Below are 14,098 nucleotides of genomic sequence, written 5' to 3'. Positions count from 1 at the left end.
AGCCTGATGAAAAATGTCCACGAGTAAAAAAGGTCATGAATTAGGCCGTGAAAGTGGGACAGGCCCTTAACCATCCTCCCCAGTTGCCAAGCACAGACATCTCCAGTGATGTTTCATCACCTCCTGGTGGACTCTCCAATCCATTTGAGAGACAAGTACAATCTCCAGTATAGTTTAGTTTAGTTTCGCGTTACAGTGCAGAAACAGACCCTTCGGCACACCGGGTCCGCGCCAACCAGCAATCCCCACACATTAATAGGACATACATGGTAAATGGTAGGGAATTGAAGAATACAGTTGAACAGAGGGATCTGGGAATAACCGTGCATAGTTCCTTGAAGGTGGAATCTCATATAGATAGGGTGGTAAAGAAAGCTTTTGGTATGCTAGCCTTTATAAATCAGAGCATTGAGTATAGAAGCTGGGATGTAATGTTAAAATTGTACAAGGCATTGGTGAGACCAAATCTAGAGTATGGTGTACAATTTTGGTCGCCCAATTACAGGAAGGATGTCAACAAAATAGAGAGAGTACAGAGGAGATTTACTAGAATGTTGCCTGGGTTTCAACAACTAAGTTACAGAAGTTTAGGGGTAACATGAGGGGGAACTTCTTTACTGAGAGAGTGGTAGCGGTGTGGAATGAGCTTCCAGTGGAAGTGGTGGAGGCAGGTTCGTTGGTATAATTTAAAAATAAATTGGATAGGCATATGGATGAGAAGGGAATGGAGGGATATGGTATGAGTGCAGGCAGGTGGGACTAAGGGAAAAAAAAGTTGTTCGGCACGGACTTGTAGGGCCGAGATGGCCTGTTTCCGTGCTGTAATTGTTATATGGTTATATGGTTATTAACACTATCCTACACCCACTAGGGATCATTTTTCCATTTACCAAGCCGATTAACCTACAAACCGGCACGTCTTTGGGAGTGAGTGAGCAAACCGAAGATCACAGAGAAAACCCACGCAGGTCACGGGGAGAACGTCCAAACTCCATACAACCAGCACCCGTAGTCGGGATCGAACCCGGGTCTCCGGCGCTGCATTCGCTGTTAGGCAGTAACTCTACCGCTGCTCCACTGTGACTGCCCTTGATGTGCAGGCTGTGAAATTGCCTGATGTCTAGTCATTCCAGCCATTAATTGTGGCAGCATCTCCACATCTCTACCCTTGTTCGGTTGTTCATTTGTTCCCAGCCTCACCCACACATTCCCCAGCTCCTTGTGTATGTAAGAAGTCAAGGAGATCAGGCGTGTCAGTTAACTCTGCTGCATTTATTGGGCATAGGCATGAGATTCACTGTTCTATGTCCCCCACCACCCATGTTCTCTTGGTCTCCAATCTGCCTCTTTCCAGACACAGTTATCACATGACCATATGAAACTGCAGGGAATTGGGGATGCAACCTAGACCATCACACAAACCAACCTCCCTTCCACCTTCTTCCAAGAGACTCTATCCCCTACTCCTAATTCCTCCATCTATGCCGCATCTGAGCCCAGGATGAGGTGTTCCATACTAGGGCATTGGAGATGTTCTTGTTCTTTATGGAACGGGGGTTCGCCTCTTCCATTATAGATGAGGTTCTCACAAGGGTCTCCTCGATATCCCGCAGCTCGGCTCTCACTGGCCCTTCCCCTATTCGTAACAAGGACAGAGTCCCCCTCGTCCTCACCTTCCACCCCATCAGCCGTCGCATGCAGCATATCATCCTCCAACATTTTCGTCACCTCCAACGGGATCCCACTACTGGCCACATCTTCCCATCTCCACTTCTCACTTCTTTCTGCATTCCGCAGAGACTGTTCCCTCTGTAACTCCCTGGTCAACTCGTCCCTTCCCACCCAGACCACCCTCTCCCCCGGTACTTTCCCCTGCAACCGCAGAAAATGCTACACCTGTCCCTTTACCTTCCCCCTCGACTCCATCCAAGGACCCAAACAGTCTTTCCAGGTGAGGCAGAGGTTCACTTGCACCTCCTCCAACCTCATCTACTGTATCCGCTGTTCCAGGTGTCAACTTCTCTACATCGGTGAGACCAAGCGCAGGCTCGGCGATCATTTCGCTGAACACCTCTGCTCAATCCGGCGTAACCTACCTGATCTCCCGGTTGCTCAGCACTTCAACTCCCCCTCCCATTCCCAATCTGACCTTTCTGTCCTGGGCCTCCTCCATTGTCAGAGTGAGGCCCAGTGCAAATTGGAGGAACAGCACCTCATATTTTGCTTGGGTAGTTTATATCCCAGCAGTATGAACCTTGACTTAATTTCAGATAGCCCTTGCTTTCTCTCTCCCTCCCCCTTCCCAGTTCTCCCACTCGTCCCACTGTCTCCGCCTACTTTCTATCTTTGTCCCGCCCCCTCCCCCGACATCAGTCTGAAGAAGGGTCTCGACCCGAAAGGTCACCCATTCCTTCTCTCCACAGATGCCGCCTCACCCGCTGAGTTACTCCAGCATTTTGTGTCTCTCTTCCATAGACTCCATTTACACCTCACTCCGCCACTGTAAGGCCACCAGCATAATCAAGGATGAATTCGGATAGGCTGGGATTATTTATCCTGGTGAGAAGAAGGCCAGGGTTGACCCGGTAGATACATCTAAAATTATAAGAGGCATAGATGGGGTAGATAATCTGAATCTTTATCCCATAATAGGGGCATGAAAACCAAGAGGACTCGCGTGTCAAGTAAGAGGAAGTTTTAAAGAAGGTTTGAGGTGAAAGTTTATTTTTCACATGGGGAGCTGTTGATATTTCGCACTTGCTGCCAGATGAGGTGGTGGAATCACATACATTCATTACATCTGAGTTCTACAAAGCAGCTGCAGAACTGCTGCCTCACAGTGCCAGAGACCCGGGTTCGATCCTGACTACGGGTGCTGTTTGTATGGAGTTTGTATGTTCTCCCCGTGACCTGCGTGGGTTTTTTGTCCGAGATCTTCAGTTTCCTCCCAAACTCCGAAGACGTACAGGTTTGCATGCTAATTGGCTTGGTATAAATATAAAATTGTCCCTAGTGTGTGTAGGATAGTATTAATGTGCGGGGATCATTGGTCGGCTCGGACTCGGTGGGCCAAAGGGCCTGTTTCCACACTGCATCTCTTAACCAAACCAAACCTAAACTGAACGTTAAATTTGAGAGTCATTCAGGCATTTACACTTGAATAGGTGCAGCACAGAAGGGAAGATTGACCTACCTATTGAGAGCAAGTGAAATTATTATTAATAGGCAAAAAGGTTGGCATGGATATGATGGTCCAAAGAGCCTGTTTCTGTGCTGTACAACTCCATTACCGTGACTGTGTGTGGTCCACACTTAAATGTATTATTTAGGTGTGCAAGTCAATTTCCACATCTGAAATATTAATTTGCTCTATGTCCCCCCCGAGTGCCTCAAGTACATGCACATGTTATGCATGGCAAATGTGTGCAATAACACTCACCCTCACTCTCTTTTCTACTCTATCATTCAATTAGATTTTAAATAGAACGCCTCTGTAAATCGATTCTTGACAATTCTGATAACTGCAAGTAGAATTCAATAGAATCACTGGCGATTTGGCATTTTTCCTTTTCCTCGAATTTATTCTGGAGAATGGTATATCCTAAATCAATAATTCTTTGAACATTCAGTGTCATTAACCTTGCAATGATAATAACTCACCTGCAAGCTTTTCATTAAGGGCCTGTCCTACTACGGCAACCTAATTGGCGAGTTTAGAAGAGTTTAGGAGAGTTGGAAAAAGTGTCATGTTGAAGACCTCCTTCGACTATGTTGAAGACTAGCTTCGACTAGCTTTGGGAAAATTGGACCCAAATAGTGGAGAGTGAAGACGACCTCCTTCGATCTCCTTCGACCTCCCTTCGACTATGTTGAACACTATTTACGACTACCTTCGATTACCTTCGACTACCCTCAATTACCTACGAATAACATGCCGACCTACTACGACCTATTTCGACTAAACCCACGAGTAAAAAAAGTATCGATTTTTTTCCATGGCAACCTTTTTTTACTCACGGGCATTTTTCAGCATGTTGAAAAATGCGCCGCGACCTAGCTGAGGCCTCGAGTACGCGGGGACTACTCTCGAGCATGAAGGACAGTTACAAAGACCTCCTAGGACCTCGTGTCGACCATGCTGCCAGTATGGGTCAAGGGCAAACTCACCAGAACTCGCGGATTTGGACGCCGCTGTGGTACAGCCCCTTTATATGTAGGATGGAACTGCAGATGCAGGTTTGGACCGAAGATAGACTCAAAATGCTGGAGTAACTCAGCGAGACAGGCAGCATCTCCGGAGAGAAGGAATGGGTGTCATTTTGGGTTGAGAGCCTTCATCAGACTGAGAGTCAGGGGTGAGGGAGACACAGAGATAAGGTGTGAACATGAGACATCAGCGGGAAATGTAGAATAGATCATTGTTAGCGAGGAGAAGGTGGTAACAAAGCAAATAGAGATAAAATGTAATCGGGGCAATCAGACTAGTCAAAGAACTAGGAAGGGTGATGGATGGAGAGAGAAGGAAAGTAAGAGTTACTTGAAGTTTTGCATTGTACCCATCAATGCAAAGATATTTTACTTGGGATCAGGAAAAAATAGTGATATTGGACAGGAAATGTTGATCATGGCACACACATTCTTTATTTAACAGAAATATTTTACAGAGCTTTATATACAAACATTTATAAACATTGGATAAAGGACGATAATGTACTGCAGTGATCTCAATGCAATACCTCATCTAATCTATGATCCCTATCAGATCCCTCTTATTCTGAAATGTTCGGAAAGTTTCATAATTAGGAACTTTGGTCAATATTGGATGTTTAATGCTTCAGATCTGAGAAATTGCTAAACGGTTGTTCCCCACTCTTTAAAAAAAAAAAAAGAATTTCCTTCCCTGAAGATGATAACCTGAAGAAAGGTATAAAACAACAGATTGGATTTGTCTTAATTAGTGACCAACCCTATGTAGTCATATGGCTTCAAATTGCCCAGAGTAATTGCAACTCCAAAGTTATCCTTGGCTGTATTCCAGCTGATTCCCATAGAAATGTGCAAGGCTGATAAAGTAAAACATATATTATTAGTTTAAACGAGATTTTTTTTTTCTCGGAGGCTGGTGGCGCCTGGAATACATTTCCGGGGGGGGGGGTGATGGTGGTGGAGGCAGGTAGGACAGTGGCGTGTGATAGGCTTTTCAATAGGTACATGGGTAAGCAGGAAATGGAGGACTATGGCTCATGTCCAGGCAGATGAGTTTGGCTTATCTAAGCATCATGTTCGGCACAAATATTGTGAGAGTGGACATGTGGTGCTAGTTCAGTGGAGCAAAGATTGGGCTGACATCAATGTACTCTACACAAGTTGTGATTAACAAATGGAATGAAGTTCTGAATCATTTTGTTTTGAGTTGGAAGCCTTGGAGTCTCTTGAGACACAGCTGCATTTGGTAATGAAATGTAAAAGGCTTCTCTGAATAGGTGAGCAAGGATGAGTCAGATAGTTTTCCTCTTATTGTCAATAACTTCTGAAATTATTTTTAACGTAAACAAACAAGATGAAATACATGTTTCATACCAAGGCAAACTGACTTTGTTCTTGATAAAAATCAGTCATTTTGCCAACAATCTGAATTTCTTTTTGCTTATGTGACAATTCAGCAGTGAATAAAATGTTTTAAAAAATGAAATGGAATGCTCAGGAAGGAACTGCAGATGCAGGTTTACACCGAAGATAGACACAACATGCTGGAGTAACTCGGCGGGACAGACTGCATCTCTGCATAGAAGGAATGGATGACGTCTGAAGAAGGGTCTTGACCCATCTATACAGAGATGCTGCCTGTACCACTGAGTTACTCCAGCATGTTGTGTCTATCTTAGATGGAATGCTCAAATCATTTGAACAGTTCTTTCGACATCTGTGCTCAATTCACTTTATATTTACATTTTCGTTGTTTTAGTGAGTTGATTTAAAAGGAAATCTGGCAACTTCTCGATGCTATTTTATATCAATAGGTTATCTCTTCCATAACCAGCACCTCTCTGTCCATTTGTGTTGTAATACCTAAAGATATGAAGTGGCATTATACAATTTCCCAGCTTTTTTCACAGCACTGTTCTGACAACTGTGGTCCTTGGCAGATAGGATGTTTCTTGGGTCCCTGAGGTTCCATTTACAGACAGCTGACTAAGATTGACTGAATTGAGATTGAGTACCAACCCTTCCCCTTCTCTTTGATTCCAGATAGACAACGTCATTTGAAATAAAAAACGTAAGATGATGGAAATATACAGTAGGTCTGTCATCTTCTATAAAAGGGACATAAACAGATGCTTCTGGTTGCACTATTCACCAAAATTGGATCATTGCAGCTCCATATGTCTCATAGGAAAACAATGCCATGTTTGAACCCCATCAGTTTACTATGGATAGTTACTATCCATTAAACAGTTTACTGTCCATGGATAGTTTATTATCCATTAAACACCTTGCAGGTAAATCTCTTGTGGCCTATGGGCAAAGGTTTTCATCCATTCCTATAAACTTGTAAAAAAAAGACACAGAATGCTGGAGTAACACAGCAGGTCAGGCAGCATTTCTGGAGAACATAGATAAGTGACTGATAACTTGGATCAGGACCATTTTTCAGACCCATGGTAACCAACTACCTATAGTCTGAAGGATGGCCCCAACCCGAAATGTCACCCCACCCATCCATGTTTAGTTTAGTTTAGAGATACAGCGTGGAAACAGGCCCTTTGGTCCACCGAGTCTGCACCCGACCAGCGACCCCCCACACACTAGCACTGGTCCTACACAGACTAGGGCCAATTTACATTTGCACCAAGCCAATTAACCTACAAACCTGTACGTCTTTGGAGTGTGGGTGGAAACCTGACATCTTGGAGGAAACCCACGCATGACAGGGTGGAGAACGTACAAACTCCGTACAAACAAGCACATGTAGTCAGGATCAAACTCAGGTCTCTGGCCCTGTAAGGCAGTAGCCTTACTTACTGCTACGCCACCGTGCCACCAAAGTTGTTCTCCTGAGATAGTGCCTGACCTGCTGAGTTACTCCAGGACTCTGTGTCCTTTTTTTGTAATCCAGCATCTACAGTTCCTTGTATCCACATATAAACTAGAGTTGAGCTCAGATCCAGTGTTCCATTCATCTTATGTCATTTACGAGGACACCTTTTGTATTGATTTCTCCCTACGTGAAGAAGTTGATATGAGTACATTTACTAGCAATCACCTTGCCCTTTTCCTCTGAGCGTTAGATCAGGTTAACATTAAGCATTTTAGAAACAGCTTTGGACCATTGACCCTGTTAACTCATCTTGCCATTGAACTAGATCACAATTCATCTGTGTCATTCCCATTTATCAGTCTGCTCCTTAGTATCTTGCCCCCAAGGACAAAATAGAATGACATTTTGATAAGATTGGAATAAATATCAAGGAAGGTTCGCTTTGCATGAGTGAGAATCAGTGTGTTACAGCATTTTATTCTTATTTAATATTTCCAAAATGTATAGCTTGTCATCTTTGTCATCGTTTTGTTGTTCTGTCATTTAAAGCAAGGATATTTTTTTCATCTTTCATGACCCAATTAAATGAGTCCATTGTAAGTAGTGGTTATTTTAAGTACACCAAGGGCAGATGAGAATATATGTTTTTAACTGGAGAGCTTCTATTAAAAATTGAGGTTCAAATAGATGTAGGTGCCTTTAGGCCTGATTTACAGAAAGACAGATAGCAATTAGAAAGGCAAGCAGTGTGTTGACTTTTTACACAGGGGCCGATGTGCAGAGAGAAGGAAGTCCTGCTTCAAAATTTACAATTTGACTAGGCCACAACTGGGGAACAATCAACAGGTGTGACCTTTTTGTTGTATTTCTGGAAGGATATAATTCAGAAATAATATCCTGCAGAATATCGCACCAAAAGCATCATTTGACGAGCTTATCCAACCCGCACTAATTTAACGACATTCAGAGTTAAGGTGAAAGAGGCAGAATGTTTACAATGGGCTGAAGTAAGATGACGGCTAAATAAAACATGTCTGAGTTCATTGGATGCCGAGAGCCGTGTGGACAGAGAGTTTGCACCGCCCGTTATATATGGAAGCACTTGCGTGGCTTTTCTGCCTGTTTGTAATGAAATACTAATTTAAAAGTTACTTATAATCAAGATCGAAATGGGAACTCAATCATTTTCTGTTTTGATAATTTATGTGTTACTGGAATAGTCTCTGGCTGCAAGGGACGACTGCAGCACTGTGTGTGTGCATCAATAATCATGGATTAATGTATTTCTGAACGTGTAATTACAGCTTCAGGGTAGCTAGGAGGGCCATTCGATTCAAAATTCTTTAAATGAAATATTGGCACAATTGAGTTTTTTTATTTATTAGTTTGAACATATACTATGTATTATTTCTCAGAAATGAAGTATTGGCACTAGTTATTAATTATTTGGAATGGTGACCCTTATGTAAAGGAGTAAAAAATTGGAAAATAATTTGCTTTTGCGTTCTTGTTAAATATTAATCCCAGTTGCAGATAGTCACAAAATGTGATATTTATCATTCAGTTATGTAATCTTTCTTGGTTGCCAGGACTACTCATTTTTGGTTTTTGAATGCCATGTGAAAAGTTTTCTGAGCGCACGCAGTTCACAGTTAGTTTTCCATAGTTAAATGTAAAAATATACACAAATCGTGTAGAAAAGAACTGCAGATGCTGGTTTAAATCGAAGGTAGACACAAAATGCTGGAGTAACTCGGCAGGACAGGCAGCATCTCTGGAGAGAAGGAATGGGTGACGTTTCGGGTCGAGACCCTTCTTCACTGATGGCGGGTCTGAAGAGAGGTATCGACCCGAAACGTCACCCATTCCTTCTCTCCAGAGATGCTGCCAGTTCTGCTGTGTTCCACAGCATTTTGGGTCTACCTTCAAAATAAACGAATTGTTGGCCTGGGAGTACATGCTTTCCCAAGTGACACTTCCTCCATGTAGTGGGAGCAGTAAAATGTCAAGAAATATTCATCTTATTTTATATATTGGAGGTTTGGAGCTTGAAGGTTCCTCAGCAATCAGTCTGCTGTTTGACTATTTTCATTTGGCTTGTGTTCATTCCAGTGTGGGAAAAACAACTTCCTTATTTTTTTTACTTCCTCTTGCAAACAGCGTTGATTCTGATAGCGCCAGCGTCATCTAAACCATCCCGTATCACCATCAACATTTCATGCATTGCAGACTATTTGAAAATTGACGATGGATTTAATAAAGGCTAGCACCACAATAAAGCACGTGTAAGATATGAGATTTAGTGTGAAATAATTTATGTTGATTATCATTTAGAGCTGGCTTGTGTTGTCGGTATTCACCAGAAGATTAATTTAAGGGCAGCACGCAGCGTTAAAGTTGCTGCCTTACAGCACCAGAGACCCTGATTCGAGCCCGACTACAGGTGCTGCCTGTACCGAGTTTGTACGTTCTCCCTGTGACTGTGTGGGTTTTCTCTGGGTGCTCCGGCTTCATCCCACACTACAAAGACGTACAGGTTTGTAGGTTAATTGGCTTTCGTTATAAAACATTGTAAATTTTCCCTAGTATGTAGGGTAGTGCCAGTCTACTGCGCAGACTCAATGGACCTGAGGGCCTGTGTCTGTGTCTATATAATTGAAACAAAGTGCTCCTGAAATCAATATACCATAGACTTTCAGGTCAAATCGAAACAGAATTTGAACCTGGGCCCAGGAGTCATTCATTGACATATCTAGTCCCTTTGCTGGTTATGTTCATGTGATCAAATTATCAAATGGCAAAAATTGGTGAAATTACCAAAATAAAAAAAAATTTACAATAAAAAAATTACCAATGGCATCAGAAATATTATATTTAAATCAAGGAGAATGAAATTGTTATGCAAATAGTTGGTATGCTTTGAGGTGGCTCTTCCATTCCCAATGTCATGGCTTGGCCTTTCAGACTAACTATTAGACCTCAATGGTGGAGAGCTGGGGACAAGGAAAAGCATCAAACCATTCTGAAGGCGCCATTAGTTTAAAGGACTTTACTTCAGTTTCTTTCAGGAGTTGCAACACCATGTTTGCTGATCATATAAATATCTTTTGCATTTGTTTAGTTTCATTTTAGTTTCATTTAGATTAGAGGCACAGCGTGGAAACAGGCCCCTTGGGCCTACCGAGTCTGCACCGACCAGTTATTCTCGCACACTAACACTATCCTACACACACTAGGGACAATTTACATTTATACCAGGCCAATTAGCCTACAAACCTGTACGTCTTTGGAGTGTGGGAGAAAACCAAAGATCTTGGAGAAACCCCAAGTGGTCACGGGGGGAATGTACAAACTCCGTACAGACAGCACCCGTAGTTAGGATCGAACCCGGGTCTAATGCAGCAAGACAGCAATTCTACTGCTGCGCCACCATGCCACCCAATTTGAAAGAAAGGATTTGTGTACATAGTTGAAGAAGGAAAACAGGTTGTGATAATCTTTAGATTATTATTTTCCCAAGGAAGGGAATGCCATTGCTTCTGCTTAAGGCCAGGAAAATATTTAATGAAATGAGAGAGTGAGGGGATCTGAGAGTCGATAGTCTCTTCACTAATAATGACAAATGGCAATCGACTGCCCATGCTTGTATAAGAAGGTTAGGAAAATATGGGGAAAGCACATCAGATATTTCAGCTTCTGTAAGAAGTTGATGGTTTTGGTGTGGTCTTGTTCAAATAGAGGGTCTTGATCCAAATCTGTCATTCTACCTCTCCTAGTGCCATTGTTCCTTCCCTGCATTTTCAGAATAAGTTTCTTACGCCTGCTTTGCCCACAACGCTGTCTCTGCTCCTGAGTTAAACTATAAATCTATTCTTTACGTTCTTTGTTGACTCGGGGAAAAAAAAAATCCACCTGCCCAGTTTGAGAACGGCTATACCTGATAAACTAGTACAATAAGTGTGTTAATAATTCCAGGCAACATAGTCATCTTGGAATGAGGCAGTAAAAAAAGGTAATTTGATTGGAAAGTAAAGAAGATTTGGAAGCATATCACTGGGAATTGCAGGATCGCCCAGCAGCTTCAGCACAATTTTCTGAAAGTATTTTTTGCCATCTTGCTTCATAATAGTTTTGCTCAGCCTATTCTTAAGTTCCGCCCCATAATCAAAGAAGGGTGACCAACCAAAAGATGAAACCAGTCTCAAAACACAAGATGTTGGATAAACCCAACAGGTCAGGAACCAGCTGGTGAAAGAGAAGTGGAGTTAATGTTTAACGTAAACATTAACTTCCATACCATGAGACATGAACTCTGTTTTACTCTCTGCAGACGTTGCAGAGCCTGCTGAGTACTTGTGTCATTTTCTGTTTTCATTTCAGATCCCCAACGTGTTCAGTTTGTTTGCGCTAAACGGCCTTCGGTGATCAAAATGGTTGAAATTACCCTTCAAAATATCGATGTCAATTGTCGCATCATTCTCACAGGCTGAGACTTCCTGCAAGTAATTTGGATAATACTTTCGTGTATGAAAAAGACCGTTTACATTTCTGGATACAAGAACACTTGATGCCCGCTCCTGTTATACCTTGCCCTTAAAGTTTCTCTCATCCAGACCACAGTTAATGCTATTATAATTAATGCTTGTATGAACTTTCCCTCTTGCATCCTAGAGCATTATGTTGCATTTTTTGTTTTGGCTCTCCCACATTTCCAGTGCTTTGAAGATAGGATTCATTGCAGACTGCCTTTGCTTAGCCCTGACATTCCTCTTACAATTAGTATGCTTCTGCAGTTCAGGTACAGCTTCATCTACTTTTCCTGATCTTACTGTATGTATTCTTCTCTTTCACTCTTTGCTTTAATCCCGGTAGTGTCCAGCACTAACGGTTTGATCTCTCTTACTGGATTTTCAGTTAAAAAAAAATCATTTGGCAAACTCCTCAGTGTAATTTGACACAGTACCTGACCAAAAACTTCACTGGAAAATTGTCTGAAAGATATCAATATTTTTCAAATCATATTTTCATATTTCTGACTGAATCAACAATGAGCAAGCTGCCTGTTGTCATTTTACCTTCACTTATTCATTAAAAGAAGAACATTTTTAACTTATTCCTGCAATCTGTGATTACTAGAACTATATCGGCCTTGTTTCCGTCTCTATTTCGTAGCTGGTAATGCTTGTGGTTGTAGTAAAAATCCCTCATTTTAAAGGTTTTGACATGTTACAGGATTGACGTACGTCAGTCCATTCCTCCTTAGTGTTCTGCAGAGCCTGGGTCTTCTGTTCGTCGACTTGGACATAATCCACCCGCTCTTCCAGCATGGATGAAAGGAATGGTTTCTGTGAGAAAGACAGGACAAGCAATCTATTAGGTGGTGCTTTAGTTTAGTTTAAAGATACAGAGCAGAAACAGCCCCTTTTGTCCACTGAGTCCGCACTGACCAGCGATCACCCCGTATACTAGAACTATCCTACACACTAGGAATAATTTATAAAGCCAATTAATCAACAAACCTGCACATCTTTGGGATATGGGAGGAAACCAGAGTATCCAGAGAAAATCTACCGGGTCACGAGACAGCACCTGTAATCAGGATTGAATCCGGATCTCTGGTGCTGTAAGGCAGCAACTCTACTGCTGCGCCTCCGTGCTGCACTAGATGCATCGGCTGCTCTAAGCACTCACTTCTCACGTACTTCGTCCCACAGTTTTGATATCTTTGTCTCTCTTTTACTTTATCTCACTGCCCTTTTTCACGCTTCCTCTCACAATCACCCCTGTTCTCAGAAGTTCCCTTGCACTCCACAATTTCACATGCTCATCGCTGCACACTATTCCATTCCTTTCTTATTTTCACTTAGTTTGTTACCCCAATGGACATTTGCATTAAGGGATTTGTCCACTTGAGGTATTTCATAGATTTTGTTGTCTCTGTACTGTACACTGACAATGACAATTAAAATTGAATCTGAATCTGAATCATAGAAACCGTTTTTTTTCAGAAACATTAATTCACAGAATACAGTATCGCTGACAAGGTCATGTGAAAGGAGTAGAATGAGGCCATTCAGCCGATCAAGCCTACTCTGCCATTCAGTCATGGCTGATCTATCTCTCCCTCTCAACTCCATTCTCCTGTCTTATCCCATAACCCCTGACACCAGCACTAATGACGAAGCTATCTATCTCTGCCTTAAAAATATCTATTGACTTGGTCTCCACGGCCTTCTGTGGCAATGAAGTCCACAGATTCACCACCCTCTTTCTAAGGAAATTCCGCCTCATCTCCTTCCTAAAGGAACCTCCTTAAATTCTGAGGCTATGATCTTGGGTCCTGGACTCTCCCACCAGTGGAGACATCCTCTCCACGTCCACTCTGTTCAGAGAAGACCTACATTCACCTAATTTCCTTCTGTACTGAATAACATGCTGGTGTATTTTAAGAGGGCATTTAAGATATAACTATGTTTGCATCTCTGGCATGACAGACAGGTCAAACTACAAAGGAAGGATGAGATTTTCATTCCTCTAGTGCTTTAAAGAAGCAGGGATACCTATCTGGTACTTTTGGAGTCTTAAACACTGATACTTATTCAAATTGTATTTAATTACTTGAATTTAAATTTCCAAACTCCCTGTGCAAGATTCCAACTCGTGTCTGAAGCAACATAACCACTAAAGCACCATACCGTGTGATATTCAACATTTAGTTTTAGTTTAGTTCAGAGATACAGCATGGAGACGGGCCCTTTGGCCTGCTGACCACCGATCACTCATTCACACTAGTTCTACATTATCCCAATTTCTCATCCACTGCCTGACCTAGGGGCAATTTGCAAACCCGCACATCTAAGCTACAAACCCGCACATCTTTGGGAAGTGGGAGAAAACCAATGAAAAACCATGTGCTCGCAGGGAAAACATTCAAACTCCTCACAGATAGAACCCAAGGTCAGGATCGAACCCAGGTCTCTGGCGCTGAGAGGCAGCAGCTCTTCCAGCTGTGCCACTGTGCCACATTTGTGAACTGTAATGCCCCTGTCCCACTTAGGA

General features: G+C 42.4%; 1 protein-coding gene across 1 annotated transcript in view; it reads right to left on the bottom strand.

Annotated features, from left to right (window-relative positions):
* Window positions 1–4,729: 4,729 nt before the first annotated feature.
* The window catches only part of gab3 (GRB2 associated binding protein 3), a 131,392-nt gene continuing 122,023 nt past the window's right edge, over window positions 4,730–14,098 (bottom strand). Inside the window, exon 10 of the mRNA XM_055643573.1 lies at window positions 4,730–12,384. Coding sequence (XP_055499548.1) covers window positions 12,244–12,384 — 141 coding nt within the window. The 3' untranslated portion in view covers window positions 4,730–12,243. The remainder of the gene's footprint in view (window positions 12,385–14,098) is intronic.

The sequence above is a fragment of the Leucoraja erinacea genome, chromosome 12 (assembly GCF_028641065.1).
Source record: "Leucoraja erinacea ecotype New England chromosome 12, Leri_hhj_1, whole genome shotgun sequence".
Lineage (NCBI taxonomy): Eukaryota > Metazoa > Chordata > Chondrichthyes > Rajiformes > Rajidae > Leucoraja > Leucoraja erinaceus.
Note: the sequence above shows the minus strand (reverse complement) of the source record. Positions and strands in the feature narration are given on the sequence as shown.